This window comes from Pangasianodon hypophthalmus, chromosome 4 (genome assembly GCF_027358585.1).
Source record: "Pangasianodon hypophthalmus isolate fPanHyp1 chromosome 4, fPanHyp1.pri, whole genome shotgun sequence".
Lineage (NCBI taxonomy): Eukaryota > Metazoa > Chordata > Actinopteri > Siluriformes > Pangasiidae > Pangasianodon > Pangasianodon hypophthalmus.
The window spans coordinates 17,523,896-17,546,293 of NC_069713.1; the positions used below are offsets into that span (position 1 = coordinate 17,523,896).

At 38.2% G+C, this 22,398-nt stretch overlaps 1 protein-coding gene across 2 annotated transcripts in view; it reads left to right on the forward strand.

The window, feature by feature from the left end:
- Positions 1-22,398, forward strand: part of exoc6b (exocyst complex component 6B) — a 96,585-nt gene that overhangs the window by 18,650 nt on the left and 55,537 nt on the right. For both annotated transcript variants that reach the window (XM_053233174.1, XM_026936432.3), the window contains exons 2-7: positions 5,536-5,701; positions 5,907-5,954; positions 6,047-6,137; positions 6,373-6,418; positions 8,241-8,445; positions 19,761-19,934. In XM_053233174.1, the coding sequence (XP_053089149.1) occupies positions 5,536-5,701; positions 5,907-5,954; positions 6,047-6,137; positions 6,373-6,418; positions 8,241-8,445; positions 19,761-19,934 (730 nt within the window). The remainder of the gene's footprint in view (positions 1-5,535; positions 5,702-5,906; positions 5,955-6,046; positions 6,138-6,372; positions 6,419-8,240; positions 8,446-19,760; positions 19,935-22,398) is intronic.

Sequence of the window (22,398 nt, forward strand, 5' to 3'; positions counted from 1 at the left end):
AAGACATTGAGGGATTGGCATCCAGCCTTGCTCAAGTCTCATATTTCAGCTTTGGAAATGACTCTGCTCTCCAAAACACACTCAGCTCTGGCATATAGGAAAGGTTTGCTAATCAAAAACAGCAGTTTTGTGGCCAGGGCACAGTGCTGACAATCAAAAACGTTCATTATTTGGGACACAACCTGTTGCTTAAAGCCATATTGAGGGATTTCAGTGGTGACACTCCATGTGCTAAAGAGACAGTCCCTGTGCTAAATCACAGCATGCACTCCTAAAATTTGCAGACACAGCTGCGAATAAATGAAACACTAAATAACAAATTGAGCTGAAAAGAGTGGAATGTATCAACATAATGTTTTGGCTTATAGTTGAGTAGAATGTGTGTTTTGTAAAACTTCAGTCGTCTGAAAAGTGCACTTCAGTAATGAGTGAATAGCAATATTCAAAATTGTAGCTTGAGGCTTAATAATTGCTCTGTAGTTTAAATGTAGGAATATTTTTATGGAAGGGTTAACAGACATGAACAAGAACTGGGAACATGATGTCCTATGCTTATTGCACAGTCTTCTGCACTGCCATGGATTTGTCAGCGGGTTGCTCCAGATGACTGTTTGTTATTGAAAGGCCAGATTCAGCTGGGCTCTGCAGCTGTGGTCATTAGAGCACCACATACTCAGCATGAATGGAAATGAGGCTCTTCTTGGCCCTCTGCTGTGTTTAAAACCCACAAACCTATCTCTCCTGCCATTCAGCTTTGATATCAGTGCTCTTTTTATAATGGTACATAATTTTTATTACTTTGTATTACTTTCTGGATGTACAGATTACCGAAACCTCATCCTGATTATTGAGCTAATGTTTTTAAGTAAAATCATAGAGAGAATAGTATTAAATTAGCTGAACAGCTGAAATAATTTCACTCAGGCTTCAGAACAGGGCAGAATACAGAAACAGCATGAGGTAGAGGTGAACAAATGATGACCTACGGGCTATATGCCGTAGGCCCCCCACCACAAAATGTTAAAAACATTGACTTGAAAAGCACACCGTAATATTAGCAAACTTTTGCCTGGTCATTGTGTCTCCAAAGAAACAAACATAGAAAAATAGAAGGTGAATGCGGGATGATTTTGGGCACACTGGTCACACAAATGTGTTTTCACTAAATGCAGACAGAAGCATATCTTTTTAATTTGCCAGGACTGCTTTGCTGTAATGAAGGAATATACTTTTGAGACATTACGAAATGAACAGCAGTCTTTTAAATTGTGCACTAGTGCTGAGCAAGAACAGAAGGTGAAGCACCTGGCAACTAGCCTGGCAGCTAACCAAAAGCCAAGAACCAATGCTCTAAGGGCTAGCAAAGTAAAGTGTGTAGCTCAATTCACAGCCCAGCCCAGAACAATTTTTGCATACATACATATACATTATATATATCTACACAAACACACACACACACACACAAACTCACGTATATACACCGATCAGCTATAACATTAAAACCACCTGCCTAATATTGTGTAGGTTAACTGGCTTACTAACCCTGCAGGGTCTGAAACTCAGCAACGTCGTATTTTTTTTTATTTGTGTTGCTCAGGCAATGTAACGTGAAGTCAGTTCAGTGTCTCTGACTGTAGTAAATAATCAGATTCTGCCAAATATAGCCATACTTAACTTGAATGGAGCAGAATTACAAAAAGCAATGCAGAACTCTCTCAACTGAAAAACTAATGTGTCTTCTATTGCAGTAAGATGTAAATTCACCCAGAAGCTGTAGCTAATGTTTGAGATGCTAATTATGAACATAAGTTCACTGTGGCTTTAAAAGTGAAGAGGATAACACTGAAATTCTAGTCTGGCATCTTGCATGAAGTGCAAGACCTGTGTGTTATCCTTGATTCTTGCCATAAATTCAAGCCTCATATTTTGATTACAGCATTCTTCAGTTTAGAAACATTGCCAAAGTTGGGCGTTACCGCACACTCCAGGATGCTCTGTAGTTGACTCATGACTTAGTTTTGTCAAGCTTAGACTATTGCAATGTTCTTTTTGCTAGTATACTGAAAAATAACCTCGAGAAAGTGCAGCAGCAAGTGTGAAGACAAGAACAGGAAAGAATTAACATGTTACTCCAATACAGGCAGCACATACCTCATTCACAGATTGCATTTTTTTTTGTTAGTTTGGCTAGGACCTCCATATTTGTCAGAATATCTAACTGAATATGTCTATGATCACCTTTCCCACATAACAGTGGGGCCCAAAAGTCCAGTTTTCATTACAAATTATATTGTTGACAGCAACTTGAGTGAACAGTAGAATCTTTGACATATTTACACATCAAACCTTTGCTTACACTTAAATAGAGACCTAGAAATAGTGCAGAATCTTGAATATTAAATATTCAAAATATTAAACATTTACTTTCTTTGTTTTAAATATTTCAAAATTCAAAAACCTTCTGGGACATTTTCATTTAAAAATTAGACTTTTGGACCCCACTGTATGTCAAAACATATTTTTAAAAACTGGTCATTTTTAAAACCAGTATAAAAAATCTTTTGAGGCTTTTGTTTACATTTTAGTTTGAATTATTATTCCTATATATTTTTAGTAGTAACTTTTTGGCTCTGTTTTTTTTTTTCATTTATCTGAATTACAACTTTTTATTATTCTTTGATGTATTTTTAAATAGTATTTTTATTATTGCCCTTTTACTGACATTCTTCCATTTTTCAATTTAATGTCCTTGTTAAATGCATTAAGCTGCCTTTTAGGTATGAAAGGTATTGTATTATTTATATATATATAAACACACATACATACAGCTATAAATGATCATTGTTACTCCTGCCTGATTTGTCAGTCTGTGTAAATCCCTGTGCTGCTTCACTGTTCAGAGCAAAGTCAGTGTGAGGACAGTTTGACTGCTGAGTGCATCTGTTCACTCAGCTTACTCAGCAGAAATGATGGTGATGTTGGGTAGCGCACACGCTTGACTGTAATTCTGATACCTTTATAACTTCAAAATAGATATATCAGGGCCTGCAGTGTGGTAATGCTTAATATCTAGCATGATGTGTGCTCCTAATTTCTGCTTGAACCTTTGGGTCAAAAGCTTTTTGTAAGAAGGTACAAAGCTTCAGGAGGTAATGGAGTTTAATGTGTAATTGACTGGAGAGAAGTCTATGAAGCAGGGTTCGACTGATAAGGGTGTTTTAAGGGCAGATACCAACATTTAAAGAGCAATAAGGCTGACGATAGATAATAAACTGCAGACACAAAAGGTATTCAGTTACAGTTTTAAGAAGCATTCTTCTTCATGATCTTTGTAAATATCAGTAAGGTCTAATTAGAAAAGATGCCATCTAATATGCCATTTGGAGCAAGTGGGTGTTTCACATACCCATCCCAAAGAAACTAAACACCTGCATTCTCTTGTTATTTAAATAGACTTTCAATAATCATCATCATGGACAGTTGCCTTACATTATTTTTAAGAAGGATGGAAAGAATTATTTGCTAATAAAATGAGCAAATATGATTGTAGAAAATAAACATTGCACAAAATAATTCAAACTCTTGAGTTTGTCTAAAATAGGCAAACTGACTTTTTGCTAAAACAAAAATATTTCGCATTAAAATGAAATTACGTAATAGTGCTTTGCCTCAAACATATATCTGCCAAAATTACTGATACTCCTAAGGAATATTTTAAATAAATGCAAACAGTTTTTTTTTTTTTCATTCTTGAAACACTTAGCCTATATTATTTTCAAGTTGCTTTCGGTGCCCAGGAACTCTGTGTACTTTTAACCATATCCTGTTTCCCTGGGATATAAATATGAGGTTGCACACACAAAATAATTTGTTTATCCATTGCCATGAGACAAACATTACCATGGATTAGATAGTTCTGGACCTGCACAAATGAGGTAATCGATAGAATTGATATCAAGTAGTTAAAATGCTGTTAAGCATAATTAGTGGCATAAAATAAAGTTTAACATGCCTTAAGCTGCTGGAAATTTGGGAATAGGGCACATAGTAGTGCCACATGTTTGAGCTCAATTTATCACTTATTGCTATATGTTATTCTTTTTATATATTAATTTTTGCCCATTTTCATGAAAGGTGCCAATAATTTTGGAGTAGATGTATTAATATATGGATTTGGCACTTTTGCTAGAATTTTGCCTAAACACACAAGGAACAGTCTTTTCAATTACATGACAGACACAACTGTCTTTTAAAAATTTTTTGGAATTGTAAAAATCAAAACAGTGATGGACATATATTTGGCATATTTATGTTTAACAAAATTAGCTTCTGGAAACAAACAAGATGGAAAACTGGGCGTGAGGCTGGAATAAATATTACATAGACTTCTAAGCTCTGTCAGCCATAATTTATGCTGTACAGCCTACTAAGTAGACAAATGTGAAGAATTTTGTCTCTGCCATGAGTTATCAGTAGTTGAATGTAAAGGAACCTGAAAGTCTGTGTGTCGACTTGGTTCCTTCCGGTCTAAGTGGACTATTTACTGCATTATCTTTTACTCTGAATGAAGAGCAGTGGCTGTGTTGGACTGCTGTAAACATGGCATTTGTGCCAATGCTGGATTTATTGAGCTCTTTTTTAGGCTGTGTGTATGCCTGTAGAGGAAATCCTAGGTTACGTCAAGACTGTGCTGCTTTAACAGGGACATTTCCTTATCAACAGGAAGGGTGTGCTCAGGTGAAGGGTTGCATATTGTGAGTGGTTTTTTTTTTAGTAGGATTTACATGCTTATGTGTTACCAGTTCTCACATAGGCTACAGGATGTGAGAATTGTGTCACACTGATGAAGCTCTCTTTGTGAATGAATGTATGATTAGAGTTTGATTAGAGACCTTGAAGGTCCACAGTGAACCTGATCTTTCTTTTATTTTTGCTGTCTGAGATTTGTCCTGGGCTGCTTCCTTCTTTTGGGTGTTTTTAATACTACAGCATATAAATCAGAAATCACAGGAACTGAAACTATGCTTCATGTGTGGCATCTTTAATGCTGTGGTGTGGGAGGACTTTAATGCTGTGGTGTGTTTTTTTTAATTTTATTTTATTTTATTTTTTTAAATGTCACTTGCAGCTTTCACATCTTGCAGCTTGCGTCACATGCACTATGTGGTTACTTGGTTACAATTTAAAAAATAAATGATTCTGATATTCTTTGCAGATTTTTTTTTTCAAATATCTAAATGTATTTACTACATTTGATTTCAGGTGAATTTAGCCTTTGCTACTTTACTGCTTTCGAATCTTCTATCTTGGACTGTGTGTTGCTTTAAAATCTGTTTTAAACTGGATGGAAGACTGTGTTTATCATGCACCTCTGCCATCTGGTGGTTGAGAGGTGTAGGTGCTTTTAGAGAGGCTGATGTTAAATATGGCAACTAATTACTTAGATACATAGATTAAAATAAAATTAACTGTAAACGGTTACTGAATTTGTAAATCACCAGTGCAGTGAATTTTCTCATTTTCCCTCCCCCATAGATCTGTGTACGATGGGCAAGAACATGGGCTCTTCATGGAGAAGCTGGAGGGGCGGATTCGCAACCACGACCGCGAGATCGAGAAGATGTGCAACCATCACTTCCAGGGCTTTGTGGACTCCATCACAGAGCTGCTTAAAGTTCGCGGAGAGGCGCAGAAACTCAAGGTGAGAAACAGACTGAAAAAGAGATGAGAAGAAGTGCCAGGACATGGGCAAAATCGCAAGGTTCTATACAGTGTTACAGAACTGTGAAGAAAAGAGTGGTGTATAATACTAAACAGTTATTGTGGTTGTTAAAATGTAAGACTTTATGGTGGTTGAGAAACATTATTAGAGGTGTGATAGACTTTTGGCTCTTCTTTTCGTGCAGGGTCAGGTGACTGAAACCAATCAGAAGCTGCAGAACAATGGCAAGGAGGTATAACACCATCTTGTAGCTTTCTTTAACATAATTTAAATGATAGCCAAGGTGGAATTATGATGATCTTCCATGATTTGTACTTTTTGTAGCTACTGGCGACGATGGACGAGTTGAGACGATGCCGTTTGCAACAGAGGAACATTGCCACCACCATCGACAAACTCACTCACTGCCTTCCAGGTACGTCTCTGGTCTTTACTCACTTTCTGTGTTTCTTGGACATAGCTGACCTGGGAGAATTTGTCCATAGGAAAACCTGATTGAATATGCTACAAAATTCGAGGTAAATCTAAGTATAGCAACTTTTACATGTGGCTGTAGAAAAAGATTGTATTTACAGTACTTTAAATGTGAGCACACACACAGACGTCTTTCCTCCATTTTAGCTAACAGTATTCCTCCATTTTATTTTCAGTGCTAGAAATGTACAGCAGACTGCAAGAACAGATGAAAGCCAAAAGGTAAGATTCTCATACAAGAACTTTAGGGGCGGTTGATGCCGACTTCAACGGGACTGAAGGCCACGATTTTTATTATTTACTTTAATTTACCTTTTATTTTTTATTTCCACAAAGTGTTCACGCACACGTTGCAATGATAATAACGCTAAGTATAACAATAATAATTGCAAATTGCTATCAAAGGTGACAGAAAAACACTGGCAAAACATGCGCTTCAAATTGATCTTGGTTTACTTTAAGTTGACTCATGAACGAAAGGGAAAGAAAGTGTGTGTCTCAGTGCTCAGTGCCCGCAGAGCTGTGCTCTCATGTGAGATCGTTTCTCTGCATGCTGACTTCACTGCTGCCTGCTTGCATATACCTTAGTGTGTGTGCGGTTCACAACATTTCATACTCATTTTTAATGACCAAACTTGCTAATACTGCTCTGCACTCAGGTTGCCTATTCTCACGCTCTCTATTAAAGATGTTTAAAGTCCATAGTCCATAGCTCTGAGATGAAGAACTGATGAAAATATGTACTGTTGTTTTTAGTCCCTCAGGCGCTTTGAACCAGTGCAGTGTAGTGGTAGCTCAGTGGTAGTGACATTGGACAACTGATTGGAAGGTCATGGGTTAGAGTTAGGGTTACCATGGCAACCCATTTATCTTTATCGCCTGGTCTGCATTATATCAGGTTAATAAGCACTAGGTGGCAGCAGAGACTAAACTAAATTCAAAATGAGTTCTGTCAACCATCCAGTAGTAACTTGAATGTCACAGTTGTAGAATTTGTTCTTTCACAGAATGTTCAGAAACATTGTGGGTGGATTTAATCATCTGTTATTTATATATTTTTGTAAATTTGTTATTCACACACACATACAGACATATATGCTATTAATGTTGGCCATGTAGGTTATTATTAAAAATACATTTTGGTTTTCATTGAATTACTTAACCAGGTCTGCCAGCTTTGTGCTGCAGTTTGGCCTAAAGCTAATGAAACTGGCCACTGACCCACAGTCTCCAAAAGGAGAAATTTTAAGCCAGTGAAGTTGGATAGTTTGAGCAGACTAGAGATAACCAGCAGAAAGCAGTCCTGTCTGACCAGAACAAATAAACCAAAGGAGAAAGAGGCAGCGGTGCGAGATGAGCTCCAAATCTATTATTATTGAGGATCCTGTGATTAAAGCGTGAGAATGCCAGACTAGCGTTCACTCACAAATGCTTTTAATACTTGTGCAGAAGTGTACAGCATTTGGGACTGTTGTGTTTTGTGCATGAATAGATTTGGTAACAATTTAAAGTTGGCCATCGGGTGTTGTTCTTTTCGGTCTTGTCCTTTTTCTGACCCAAGGATGAGCAACTTGTAGACTATAAATCTTGCGTCTGGTTTTATTTTATTTATCATTTCTGTCTGTTTTGGTTTTGCCATTAGCCCTGAGAGAGAGCGGAGGTCGGCCAGGAGTGGCTCTCTGTAGATCATGAAATATTGTGTAATGTTGATGTGCATCTGCTTGATCTCTAAAACGCACAGAGAGTTGGCTATTGATTTAAGGCTGGAATTTGATTCTTTTATGTTATTTCTCACTTGTATTGAACTTAAATTTCTTAGATTGAAGTTCTTTTTGATTTCCCTGACATGGTCTTCATGTGAACTTCAGCTTTCTTGAATAGGTTGAATGTGGATTAATAATGCTATCAGTTTCAGTGTTCAAAGCTAAAATGCTTTGGTGTTTGTCTCTTCATATAGTAACACAGGATCATTTCAGAATGTACAAGAAATTGACTCCTCTTTATCATGGCCATCTTACCATTGTGTGTGTTTGTGTGTGTTCAGATACTACCCCGCGTTGTGCACGTTGGAGCAGTTGGAGCAGAACTGCCTGCCGAAGGCGGGACAGTATCGTTTCTGCGCCATCATGGCTGAGAACATCCCAGTCTTGCGCACACACATCAGAGACGTCTCCATGTCTGACCTCAAAGACTTTCTGGAGAGCATACGTAAACACTCGGACAAAATTGGAGAGACTGCCATTAAACAGGTCTGTGTCTGTTCAGCATGTATGTGATTTGGTGTGAATGTGGCTGTCAGTATTTCTATTATTTACATGTGCCAGGAGAATAAACGATTGGATTTTGATTGTGTCTGTACGTCGAACCAAAAGTCAGTGAAATGCTTATTGTTTAGACTGAAGAGAGTTGAATCCCAAACTTTTGACTCCCTGTATTGCCCTCATGACTAAAATCATATCTAGAGTTGTGTGAGGTTTCTATATCTTTTAAATACTGCAGAGACACAGATATAGAGATAGATGTTAAACACTCAAACCAATGTAACCACTCCCCACATTTTTAGTTTCATGGTGGTGCAGTTTGGGATCATACACTATTGGGCTATAAGTGTAACTGCTGTAACATCTTTGTGCATGTTTTTGGGGAGAATTTATGACACTGACACTCAGAGAGCAGCAACTTATCCCTTGTGTCTTGATTGGTCAGTGGTACTTGGCTCTTTAAGTTAGAATTACTTAGTTACTTATGTTCTTTTAATTAACTTAGGAAGAGAGTTAAAAAGAAGGAAATCATAATTTAGAACTGATAGTCTGAATGCCTGACAGTCTGGTGTTCAGTGCCTGTGTGTGTGTATGAAATGCCGCTGTTTCATCATGACTCAGCTGAACAGTTGTAGCTGAACTGTCATTAGCATTTATGTCATTTATATCATTTCAAATTAAAATGTAGGTAGTAGAGTTTCTGGTTTAGGACAGCATGATTATGCGGGACAAGCTAGCACTAATTTAGCATTCCTGCTAAATTAAGCTTCTAATCATAATGGGGAAACTGGTTAGTTTAATACTCCAAAACTGTCCAGTATAATATGCAAGTATGCAATATGAGATTGCATTATATTGCACTATACTGCAATACATGCAGCGGCCATCTTGTGTGCACATAGTTAAAAGCAAGCACAAACCTGGCCTAAGGGTTCACCCTTGGTTTAGGTCGGAGAATGAAGAACGAACGCTGGGCTACTGTGTATGTCATTCGTTTTGCTTTGTTTTATCTTGTGTTTCTGCTCTTTATCTCTGTCCATCTTTTCCAACCCGTTGGCAGAGAACTGCCAAGCTGTTGTGAATTAAAGATTTTTTGGGTCATGTTAACTCTCGCCAGAAGACACTTGAACTGAACTCTCTGTATGTCTGTGTATGTCTGTGTATGTGTGTGTATGTGTGTGCGTGAGTGTATGCGAGAGTGTGTGCGAGTGTGAATGTGTGATTGTCAACAAGGACCCTTCTTCAAGGACAAACTGGTGAGTTAAGGAGAAGACAGAGGGAACACATATGAGAGAAATTGAATGGACTTTCCGAGGAATGCAGAAAAGGTCCTGCTTTGTTTTACTGATTATTAGTCCAAGATGAGGATCATGGAGGAGTTTCAAATGCCGAGTAGGCATCAGGAGTCGTCCCCAGGCCTCGTCGAAATGGATTTCTCTCTCTTTCTCTTTATTCTGTCTTTTTTTTCCCTCTGTTTCTCATTCGTTCTCTTCCTTTTCCACCATTGTCTCTGTGTTTTTGTCCTTTTTCCACTCCTGTTTTTTTTCCCCCTCTTCCTTGTGTCCTAATCACTACCAGTTCCCCTCATTACGGAATTGTTACTGCTCCCAATAAACAAACAATGCGGCAAGGCAGGCGCCAAGAAGATATCACAGGAAGGCACACATACACACCCGCACTTTCTTGAGTTGTAATCGGTACTGGTCTTGTATTCATGGGTTAGCGAGTCGTATGTGCAGCATGTTGAGTGTTTGCTCTCTTCTAGTGCAGCATGCTCACTACACTTTTAGGTCTCCTGATCTGAACCTGTAACTTGCCTCCACTCACCTCTACTCCTCATCTTTACTATCGCAGTTGAACTCTACTGCTGGTGGCCTGCAGGCTCCAGAGATGTTCTTGAAGGACATATACCCACATCCGCTGTCTGTCACAGTTCTGCTTGAGCTCTCTGTCACTTCTATGAGAAAGTCTCCTGTATCTTATTATGAGAGCATGTGCAAAGACATGTGCGTTTCATAGCCTGTCTGCGTCAGGCAAGCTGTGATGGGAGATGCGTCACTGTAGCCCCAGATTCATGCTCGCAATGCACTGTGGGATCATCAGCAAGGAAAGGGAAAGAAAGAGATTATGAAGAATGGGAATCAGCTTTTATTTTATTTTTTTATTTATTTTTTTTTTGCTACAAGCTGCATCTCTTTAAGCTGGATAGGCTGTAAGCCAGTGAAATAATGAAACACTTTTTCAGACTTATTCAGTCACTTTCTTTTTTTTAAATGATACAGTTTTTTCTCTGTTCTAATCTTTCCCTAACAAAGACTAGCTTCAGGATTTGTGTAACTTCAACTCACATTCTCAGGCATGTATACACACCAAGACATTAATATGAGAATTTAATTAGCATTTGATCAAACGTACATCTTAATAGAGCTCATAAAGTAGTAAACTAAACTGTTCTCTCATCTTCCATCTGCCATGATGGCTTTTTAACCTGCGTGGCTTTAGCTACTTTTCCACTTTCAGAGATGAGGACCAAATCAAAGTCAAGACTTGGCACAAGAGTAACTCTGGAGTCAAACATTTATTTGGGGTAGACACATCTTTCTGGATGGCACTACTGCGTGCATAAATGGAACACTGTAGCCTGATTTCACTGACTATCTATTCATGTTAAAATGTAAAGGAAAGGGTTCTGAGCTTGTGCATACAGACTCCATTATGGTCGTTCCTGTGTGTTTGTTTTAATAGGATTTTTTCTGAGCCATTTCATGGCCTTTATGCTTGGAGGCTTTTTGTGCTTCTATCTTCAACTGTCCAGGTTTGATGAGTGTGTGCCCACTGTAACCTCAGATTCCTGTTTTTATCTGACAGAAGTGGAACCTGATGTGATGTGTTCCACCTCAAGACTTGATGTGTTGTGAGTTATGAAATGCTTTTCTGCTCAGCATGGTTGTAGAGAGTGATTATTTGAGTTACTGTAGCCTTCCTGTTGGCTCAAAACAGCCCAGCCTTCTCCTCTAACCTTTCTCAACAATGAGGCGTTTCCGCCCACAGAACTGTCACTCACTGGTTGTTTTTTTGTTCGTTTTTTTTTCTTTTTTTTTTTTTTTTTTTTTTTTTTGCACCATTCTGTGTAAACGCTGTAAACTGTGGTGCGTGACTCTATTGAAATATGAGGAAATCAGCAGTTACTGAAATACTTGTACCAGCCCGTCTGGCACTAACAAACATGCCATGGTCAATGTCACTGAGATCAATGTTTTTTCCCCCATTCTAATGTTTGATGTGAGCATTAACTGAAGCTCTTTACCTGGTGCTGCCACATGGATGAGCATCTGTACAAGTGTTCCTAATAAAGTGGTCAGTGAGTGTAAAATGACTGACAGGAGGTCCGTGTAAACACAGACAGGCAGTCATGGACAACAGTTTTCCACACAGGGTTTTCTCAGCCACAACTGTGCAGAGGCAATTAATCAATTACTTTTTAAGCAAATATATATTTTTTTTTATCAAGTTCTAGATATTTTCCAGGTTATTTGTACTAGTAAGAAATAATAATAAAAAAAACCATTGACTTTTGCACCTTAAATATTTTTTTGTTTGTGAATTTCCACTCATATCCTGTAGGGGGCAACAGCGAGCAATGGACAGTGTGTCCTCCGCTCCTGCAGTGCGCATTGATGTCTCCTACAGAGGTGGAATGTTGGCAGTGGGTTTAACCACGGTTTGAACCCTGGTGATCTCGTAACAAAGTGGCTGTCCAACTCCGTCTTGCCAAGGGGCTGCATTCCTCCAGCTGAAGTTTGTTTTTTTTTGCATGTCTTTGAGTCTTGTATGGTTTGTCAACTTGGTGTGTATGTGGTTTGGTTGTAATTCAAACCTTGCTGATGACAAAGCAATATGGCATTGTTCTTCATAAGCAAACTAAGGGCAAGGTAAATCAAGTTCAGATATTGCTTCTGCTTACATAAGTTCTTAAATTCTCCCTGAATTCTCCCAGAAATCACTCTGTAAATCTCTACTCCACACATTGGCCTGTTCATGCAATAGTCTTTTTTTTATTTTAATTTGTTTTGGATCCACGTAACCAGACATACTTTTTCAATGGTGCAACTAAATGTAGCTCCTTAGCATGTTGGATAGAGTGGGATCTCCCCTTCTTTTTTGCTTGTGGTTTTACGTTCTCTGGTGTTTTCTTTACTGTCAGTCTGTAAGTCTTTTACAGTTTACTGTTTTCCGTGATGAAGTGCCTCGCACTCATGCTAGTCGTCTCAGTCCAAGACCATAAGACAGACTTCTATGCTTTAGCAGATTTATATCGGAGTGTGGTAACGCAGCACCAACGTAGATGTTGAGTCAAGGAAGATAGGCTCTCTGAAGCCTCTCCCCTACTTTCCATCTTATATCCTCGTCTCCAGAGGGGTGAGCAGACCGCTAATAACAGGAATCTGTTTGTCTAGGGACTCTGTGATCCAGGATCATGGACTGGTTCCCATTGGAAATTAGGCCCAGTCCCTGCGCCTGTGATTGTTTTAATTCTACTAACAAATGATCTGAAAATAAATTGAAGGATTCAGTGCTTTAATAATGGCTCCATTGTATGCTGTCGGGCATAGTGTGTGTGTGTGTGTGTGTGTGTGTGTGTGAGAGAGAGAGAGATGGAAGAGGGTCTAGTGTTATGGAGTGTTTGGTTGCGATAAGTGTGCTCCGTTTGGCTTTTCATTGCCAATACCCTCATTCTATCTGTGTCAGAGGTGGGGAGTTGAATGATTTGGAATTGTCTACTCAAGTTGGACATCAGAAAAACTTGTGACTTCATTCAAATTCATCATCAATGACTCATTAGGACTTTGGTCAGTAATTAATTTATCTTCAGTAACTGCTTTGTCCTGGTCAGGATTGCAACAAATTCGGAGCCTATCCCAGAATACCCCCTGAATGGGACAGCAGTCCATCACAGGGCACCATGCACACACTCATTCACACCTAGGGGCGATTTGGAGTAGATAAGCCATGTTTTTTTTTTTTTTTTTTTTTTTTTTGGCGGTTGGAAGAAACTGGAGAGCCTGGAGGAAACCCTCTGCTGCACTGTGCTGTAGGGTCATTTTATGATATGTTTTAATTTTTATTTGTTCATTACATTTATTTCATTCATTGTAGCTAATTCTAAGTGAGAAACATGATCAGTGGCATGTTGATAAGATTAACGTTGGTAATAATGAGAGGTGGAGGCACTGAGCAAACAGATCAAAATGAAAATGTGCCACCATGTAGACTTCAGTAATAACATCAAACTTTTGAGCACTTCTGCAAACAGCAAGCAGGAAGATAGCTGTGAACTTAACATTAATCGACTGGAGTAATTTGTAGCTAGCTGAGAGTTTTGTTCTTTCCTGTGCAGAGCAAACGGTTTAAAGTTTTTACATCTGTAGTCTGTTACCCCAGTTACCTAGCTAACTTTAATCAGTCAGTTTGCCTAGTCATTCTCTGTCATTAAGAGTATTGCAATGCAGAGCCAAAGGTTTCAAAAATGGCAATTTTCTGTATTCTTTCATCTCTGATGTGTTTTACTTAGTACATCATTGCCAAACGAGAAATATCCTATCTTTAATATGGTGGAAAATAGTGAGAGTTGAAGCCCAAATAATTGAGACCTGGACCTTGACTTTGGGTTGTTGATGTTAGATTTTTCTTTTTTAATTTAGTGTGCACATATCCACTTCAAAATTACACACATAATGTCTTTTGACTTTATACTTATGAACACATACTTTTTGCTCATATTTATAAGCATAAAAAAAGAGATGTTTAAAAAATGAAATTGATAGGGAACAGAGTATTCAGACACCACAAATTAGTACTTGGTTTCAAAGCTGTTGTTGGCAATTACAACATCGAGACATCTATGGTAACAATTAATTAGGCTTTTGCTGGATTTGCGGTTTAATTTTGGCCCATTCCTCTTGGCAGATTGTCTTCAATTCCCTAAGGTTATGAGGGTCCCACTGATGGGCTTGCAATTTCAAAATCCTCCATAAATTTTCAATGGGATTCAAGTCCGGAGATTGGCTAGACTACGCAAGGCCTTCTTGGGTTAGTTTGGCTGTATGATTGGGGTCATTGTCTTGTTGAAACATCCATCTTCTCCCCAGATTCAGTTTCTTGGCTGATGAGATTAAATTCTCCTCTAATATGTCCCAGTACTTTGCTTCGTTCACATTTCCTTCAATGACGTGTAATGCTCCAGTACTATTTGCAGAGAAGCAGCCCCGTATCATGATGCTTCCAACAACAAGCTTAATAGTGTTCTATTTTTGTTTCGTCTGACCAGAGTATATTGTTCCAAAAAGAGTGCGGATTTGTCTAAATGCTTTTACATGTGCATCTCTTTGCTTCTTTTTTTGTGCTTATTGTTCTCTGTCACTGTTGTTCCTGATGCTTTCAGGTTGTCCTGCGACGCTTTGCGAGTGACTGATGACTTCTCTCTTACCTTCCTAATCATTAGTCTGTGAGTGCGTTCTGAAGTTTTCATGGCACACCCGTCCAGACAATTATTTGTGTTTCCGTTAACTTTTAACATTTCACCTGCATAGAATTGAACCAGTTGTACTGACAGGGATGTTTACGGTCTTTGCTATGACTCTGTAGCTTTAGCCGTTCAAATGTTGATTAATAATATTGTCCCTGAGATCTTGAAAAAGCTCCTTCACCTTCACCTTGATTTCTACTTATTGTGTAAAATTTTCCCCATTACTGTCTTTTATAATGATACCAGTTGCAATTTGCATGAGAACATTTTATTTGCAGTATTTATATCTATAGTTGTGGCCAAAATGTACATACACCTAGGTTAAAGATATTCAGTCTAAAATCCTATTTTCTAAAATCCAGACTGAAGATTGCAGATGAGCACAAGCTTTTTGTGGGAGTCATCTCTGGTCAGATGAAACAAAAATTGAACTGTTTGGCCATAATGATCAGTGCTATGTATGGATGAAAAAGGCTGAGGCTTTTAATCTGAAGAACACCGTCCCAGCTGTGAAGCATGGGGGTGGCAGGGAGAAACCCCCTAAAACAAACAGCAACTGAAGGAATCTGCTGTACAAGCCTAGCAAAGCATCACAAAAGAAGAATGCAACAGTTTGATGATGTCAGTGGGTCACCAGCTTTATGCAATTATTGTGAGCAAGGGATATGCAACCAAATATGCAGTGTTATTTACTTTAAGACTATCTGTTCCAATACTTTTGCTCACCTTAAAATTGGGTGGTCTGCCAACAAAGGTGCCATGTTCTACGTTGTTTAACAAATCTAGATGTAGATTCATCTTTTGATCTCAAACCCAAATGCCTTCAGTGCATATCAAAAACAGTAGAATTCGTCTTGCTGTTCCATTACTTTCAGAGGGCACTGTATATATATTTTTAAATATAGCATCAAAATGCTTTTTCCTTATTAAATTTTTTTGAAAATATCTTTTTGTGCTTATGAATACATACTTTTTTTGTTTGCTTAAGTACACAGTCAAAAGACATTGGGCCTCATTTATAAATCTTAAAAAAGTTGTGTGTACGGGTTTGTGTAAGCTTAAAATTTCTGTGTAAACTTAAAATTAAGCTTAAGCTTGTGTAAACTTAAATTTTCTGTTACAAAACTCCATAAAAGTTCAAGTGCACAGATAGCTGTGAGCACAAAATGATTGATCAGGGTAAAGCTTGAAAAACAGAAGTTTTTTTTTTTTCCGAAATGAATTATCAGGCTGATATTATGTGTTATTAATATTATATATTTGATAATTATGTAGTAGTAATAATAATAATAATAATAAGTGAGTGCTAAATCTTTCTTAAGCTGAGGCATTTGTTTAGAAGTTATGGCTATGTGCAGACAGACCAGACTGTCCTCTGTTTATATAGCAGCATTTCTTTGTCATAATGAAAAGATTAGTTTTATTTGTCTTAATTTATAGGTTTGTGTTGGTTCTCTTTCTATATTTTTCTATATTTTTTTATATTCCTTAATTATTGCCAATAATATAAAATGAATGGTTTTCACAGAATGTTTTCATTGGTATTCCTAGTGAGCTAGCATGAGGATGTGTTTTTAATGGAGACTCCAAAGCTCTTCTATAAGCTCTGGATAAGAGCCTCTGCTAAATGCTGTAAATATAATAGAACTAAGCAATTTAAACTTGCCAGGTTATTCCATATATAAAAGTGCATCAAATGATGCAAATTATATGATTTGAAGTCAATAAAGTCGAAGTTTACATTAATTAGTCTTCTTATGTGTAAATCTACAGGCAGTCAGGAGCAGGAGTAGGATACGAACATTTTTCCGAATTCACGAGATTTTCATGAGTACCAAATTTCTTGTGTAAACACTCATACCAAAGATTTACACATAAATCCGTTCATATCCAGCTTGATAAATGAGGCCAATTATGTATATAAATTTAATCTGAATACTTATTTCTCCTCACTGTACATGGAATACTTGGGCTTACTGATTTTTGCCAGATTTTCTCTTTGTGTAGTTTACCTTTGCATTTATTAATCTGATATTCTTCTGCGTTATCATTAAATGTCAATTCCTATTCATTCTATTCTTCACAATTTTTTTCTGTCTTTTTTTTTTTTTGTCTGTCTGGGTTTATGGTGTTTGTAGAATTTTGGTGGTTGCATTAGAGAATATTCAGTGGCAGTGTTCAGGAACTCCTCAGTGCTCTTTGAGCTCTGCTTGTACCCACACAATAATGAGAACCACGCTGTGTTGTGTGTGAGGCACTGGTGAAGGAGATTGATTACCTTTCTCTAGTTACCAAGCGCACATGCATGCAGACCGCACATCTGAGGACATTATGGTGATGTCATGCTCTCTCATCATAGTCACGGGTCTACTGTAACAGAACTACTGTTCCACTCAAACCACTGTATATATGAGGTAACTACAAGTCAGGGTTTCTATCTGAGTAGCGTATTTGACCCAGTCATGACCGTGCACGGAATGGAGTGCCGTTTAATCCTGACTGTAACTACAGTGACCTTTTCTTCTTTGTGCTTATCAAATTACAGCCATTTCACCGTTGTTCAAATTTCATATTTTTGGAAACGAGTCTTGTTTTTTTCCCTCTATGTTCTGTAAATGCCTTTATTTTTGTTTAAAGGCTTTCTGACCAGTGCATATTGCAAATGTTTGCGTCCCCATGGTTTTTGAATTGTGAAATGTGGGTGTATCTTGCAGTAAGACAGCTATCCAAAACATAAGGGCAAAAACCGAGAGGAGAGAATATTACAATTATAAGAGTAAAAACTGCTTTAAAAGAAAGGAGCTTGTGACCATTTAATATCTTGTTATTATACATTTACTTGTTTTTCATTTTGTTCTAGGGGAATGCAAAATTTTGCATTCAAATGAACTCCATATGGCCTAAAGTATGTGGACACCTAACCATCTCAATCATGTGCGCTTGTTGAACATCCCATTCCAGAGCATGTCTTCCCCTTTGCTGCTATAACAGACTCCACACTTTATGCTGTATTTTGGAACATGGCTGTGGGGACGTGTGCTCATTCAGCCACAAGAGCATTAGTGAGGTCAGCCACTGATGTTGGGTGAGGAGGCCTGGGGCTCAGTCAGTGTTCCAGTTCATCCCAAAGGTGTTCAGTGGGGTTGAGGTCAGGGCTCTGTGCAGGACAGTTGAGTTCTTCCACTCCAACCTTGGCAAACCATGTCTTCATGGAGCTCGCTTTGTGCACAGGGGCATTGCCATACTGGAAAATGTTTGGGCCTGTTAATTCCAGTGAAGGACAATTGTACTGCTGTAGCATGCAAAGATATTCTATACAGTTGTGTGCTTCTAAGTTTATAGTAACAATTTGGGGTAGTAACAGTTTGGGTGTGATGGTCAGCTGTCCCCATACTTTTGCCCATATGGTGTATATCAACATCAGTTTGCATTAAGGATAGAATATGATATAATATTGATATTGTGATAACTTATGTCATGATACAATTTTTTGAGATGATATGGGTATTATATGATATCATTTTATGAATTTATAAATTGCATTTCTGGAGGCAGATTTGATACCTTTTTCTACTGTGTTGAACTTTAAAATAATAAAATGTTAATATCCCCCCTTCTTTTCAGTGGTAATTTATTTTTGTACACATTAAATAATGGTATCGTCAAACAAAATTTTACACATTTATATTTAAATGCAACTGTTTTGCTGACAGTTTGATAGGAAACTGTGTATTTTAGGTTAGGCTTATGTCTTGAAATTTCATATGATATGATATTTCTGTAATGTCACCCATCCCTGGATTGCTTTTTTTTTTTTTTTTTTTTTTTTTTTTTTAAACCTGCATTTTAGTGGCGTCTGACTTATGAGCCTTTTCTCTGACACCTCACATACCTCTTGACCCCATCCAAAACCTCTTTATGCTGCTGCTACATTTTATTCTTTCACAGTATGGAATTCTTGCCGTCTTCTTTTCTTAGTGTTGCTTATGTGCACAACTTTACATTTGTGGAAATTTAATTGTATTACTTCCAGAAACCCACATTCCTGGCTTGGTAATGTTCTGCTTCCCTTTGTGCAATAGCCCCTCCAAACCCAACATTTTTATAATCATTGTTTATAGTCATTGAGCCTGTGAATGGTTTGTCAAATTTAATTTGAGGTATGCTCCATGTCCTCCTTATGGGATAAAATCTGATTCACCCCTTGGACATAGGGAGTGTGTTTTGTTTGCCTGCTGACAATGATTGGAGAGCCCTCCATTCTGGAAACTCCTTCCCCATCCAGTCCATAATCAGTTAGTGTTGTGTTGTGTGTTTATAAAAGGCTGATAGGCATTGACATTGATCATGAATTAGGACAGCTGTTGTTCCTTTCACATTTTATACCCAACTAGCACCTGGTACTTTGTCCTTTGTGTGTTATAAAGCTATGTATATTTCTTTTAAATCTGGTTAGACATTTTTGTTGCACAATGTCTCTACTGGTTTGGAACCATCCTGGGAAAAGTTGACAATTAAAGAAACCTTGTGGCTGACTTTGTCTGTGTTCTTTTGAGTTCATTCAGAGCTCAATAATTACTACTCTCTGTAGAGTGGAATTTTCCCATACAGCTGCCAATGAATGAACAAATGGTTTGAGGATTTGCATATTCTAACTATGGTGGTAATGGAACTTTGGCGTGTTGTTGATGGAATTCTGTGTAATGTCTCTATTCCAAAAAAGTAAGTTTGCCTAAATATTTGTAGCTAGAAGTGTGTGTTTGTCTTTGTTTTCCAGGCACAGGTGAGAAGCTCTCGCAACAGTGAGGTCACACGGCAGCAGCGGGCAGGCAGTGGGTGGAGATTGCGGAAGGAGGCGGGGTCAGGTACAGAGGTGGACAGGTCAGGTGGCAGCCCTCTCTCAGAAGAGGATTCTGGGATACTAGATGTAGAGGATGAGGATGACGATGAGGTGAGTGACCATGATATAAGGCGATGTCCTGAGATTCTTAATTACTTTAGATTTTAGAGATGGCACGTTATCACTTTTTCTTTTCTGATACCACTATTGAAACTTTGTGTATCAGTGAGTACTAATACTGAACTTTTTTTTTTTTTGCTAAGCCATCTAAAGTTTCTATACATACACATTCTGTGGCTAACACAATACTACCCTGCAGGTAGAAATACATCGCAAAAAACAGCATTTTTAAATTCAGATAAAGGCTTTCAGACAAAAAGGCTGTATTTAATGTTCAGATGCAGGGGAGGAGAAATCATAAATTTTATTAGCTAGTCCACAGGGCAAGTAAAAGCTTCAGTATGCTTGCCCAGTCCCATATTTTGATTGTCTAGATAGCTACTAGGATTAAACCGGTATCTGACAAAATGTAATAATGTATAGCGAGTTAGTTAGCTAGTAAAGAGCTTTAACTAAGGAATTAAACATGATGAGGTGTGATGTTATAGGACAAAAATTAACGACGGAGTGGTGTCAATTATTTTCCAGCAACAGATTCTGAAGTGTATCATTCTTCTTATACAAAAGTGATTTGCCTATGATGAATTTTTTTAGTTCATTAATAAACAAACACACACTGTGTGCTTATTAATAGTTTAGACGCATTTACTGTTGTGGAACATCCCTGAGACAAGTTAGTTTCTTTTATCATTTGCGTTGTAGCAGCTATAAACAGTTATTTCCTCACCAGCCTTGCTTTTTTTCCCCCTCTTTCTTGGAGATAATAAGACGAAAAAACGCTGCTTTTTGTTACAGAGAGAAAATGCCTCTCCTGAAAACTCGGCTGTGGAGTAACACTTGATGAGATTAAATGTTAAACTAACATCTCCGTAAAGGAAGCTTCACTTTATCAATGATAGTACTTCTTTGTTAAATAACATATTTTCTTAATCTGTTTATCAGCCTTAGATTATGTGAAGCGTCCACCGTACAAGTCCCTGTGAAGAGCTGTTACTATAGAAACACTAATGTATTAGAATACGTATATTAACATAAACCTGTGGTTTGAATTACAGGTGCTGTTATATATAATGTATCAATACCGTCTGACCAGTCAGGTTTGAGAATTCAACAGAGTCCTTTATCCTCCTGTGCAGAAGTTTCTGAAGATTCTGGATACTCAGTATTGGCTCGATGGCCCAATTATGTCCCCAGGACTGCGTCACATCTTTGAGAAAGATGTGCGGAGCATGTGGGATGTGCTTTTCAGATGCAGATGCTAATGAAAACCCGATGAGCTTTAAGTTTCTGGAGTAGCAGACAGAATAATACGCTGACGCAAACACATGGGTGGAGAAACGCTGTTGTTTATCAGATTGTCCACACACGTAGCCTGGCAACACAAAAAAGTGATGTCTGTAAACATGTTGTTTGTGCCCAGTATGCCACATGGTTTTTGCTGTGTTTTTATATTTAGTCTTGCATGATGTTTTGCAATACAGTGTAGAAACCTCAGTAAGCACGCTACCATGGTGTATCATGGAGTGTAGCTCACTCATTCCACAAAGGCCCATGGGATGTCCAGAACTGTTGCTGACCTGCAACAGTGTGTGTGTGTTGACTTTGGTGCCCTCCTGTTGAACTTTTTAGCCCTTCCCTTCTTTCTCTGCTCCACTATGCGTGCACATCACTCTTTCCTGAAGCTGCTCTGAGGCGGGGCAAGGGGTAGTGTGTGTGCCAGGCTTTAATCTAACCGCCTGTCAGCTGTGGTGGGGTTTCCCGACAGTCGTGCCCAAGGTTACCAATGAGTCCTTCAACTGCATGTTACCTCCTCACCCCTTTTCTCAACGAGTGTCCTGGGGAAAATCATTCGTACACGCTGTCCAAACCCTCTCCTGCCACTGAGTTGGCACTGGCGCCTGTGTTTAATTGTTTTCTTCTTGTTCGCTCGGGGTTATTGTTTAGCGTTGTTCTTCCTCTCTAGAGCTGTGACCCAGCTGACTCCAAGTTCCTGCTTGCCTTTCTGTGGGCACCAGATGAAAGCTAGCATTGTTTAGCTGCTATTAGTTTAGTAAACTTTGGAGCGGGAGGCATTTGTGCATAGACTGGGACAAAGAGGGTGGCATATGAGTATGATTTTGCTTAATTCAGTTGTTGATCACGATAATAGGCTGATTTATACCATCACTGATCATTAATGGCAAATTTGTAGAGCAGTAGTATTCAACTAAAAGTCCAGTTACTTAAAGTACTTAAAGTCCCTTACCGACAAAAGTCCAGATAACGGACTTGCTACTAACGCAACTTTTCAATGCTTCACTATTACTCAGTAATCTGAACAGACAAGATACATTTGTTTTGTTTTGTTTTGTTTTCTTTTTTTTTTTCTTTTTTTTTTTTTTAAATGTGCCATGTTGTCATTTCACTAAGCAGACCAATATGGAAAAAAATTAAATAAAACAATCTATGAAAATAG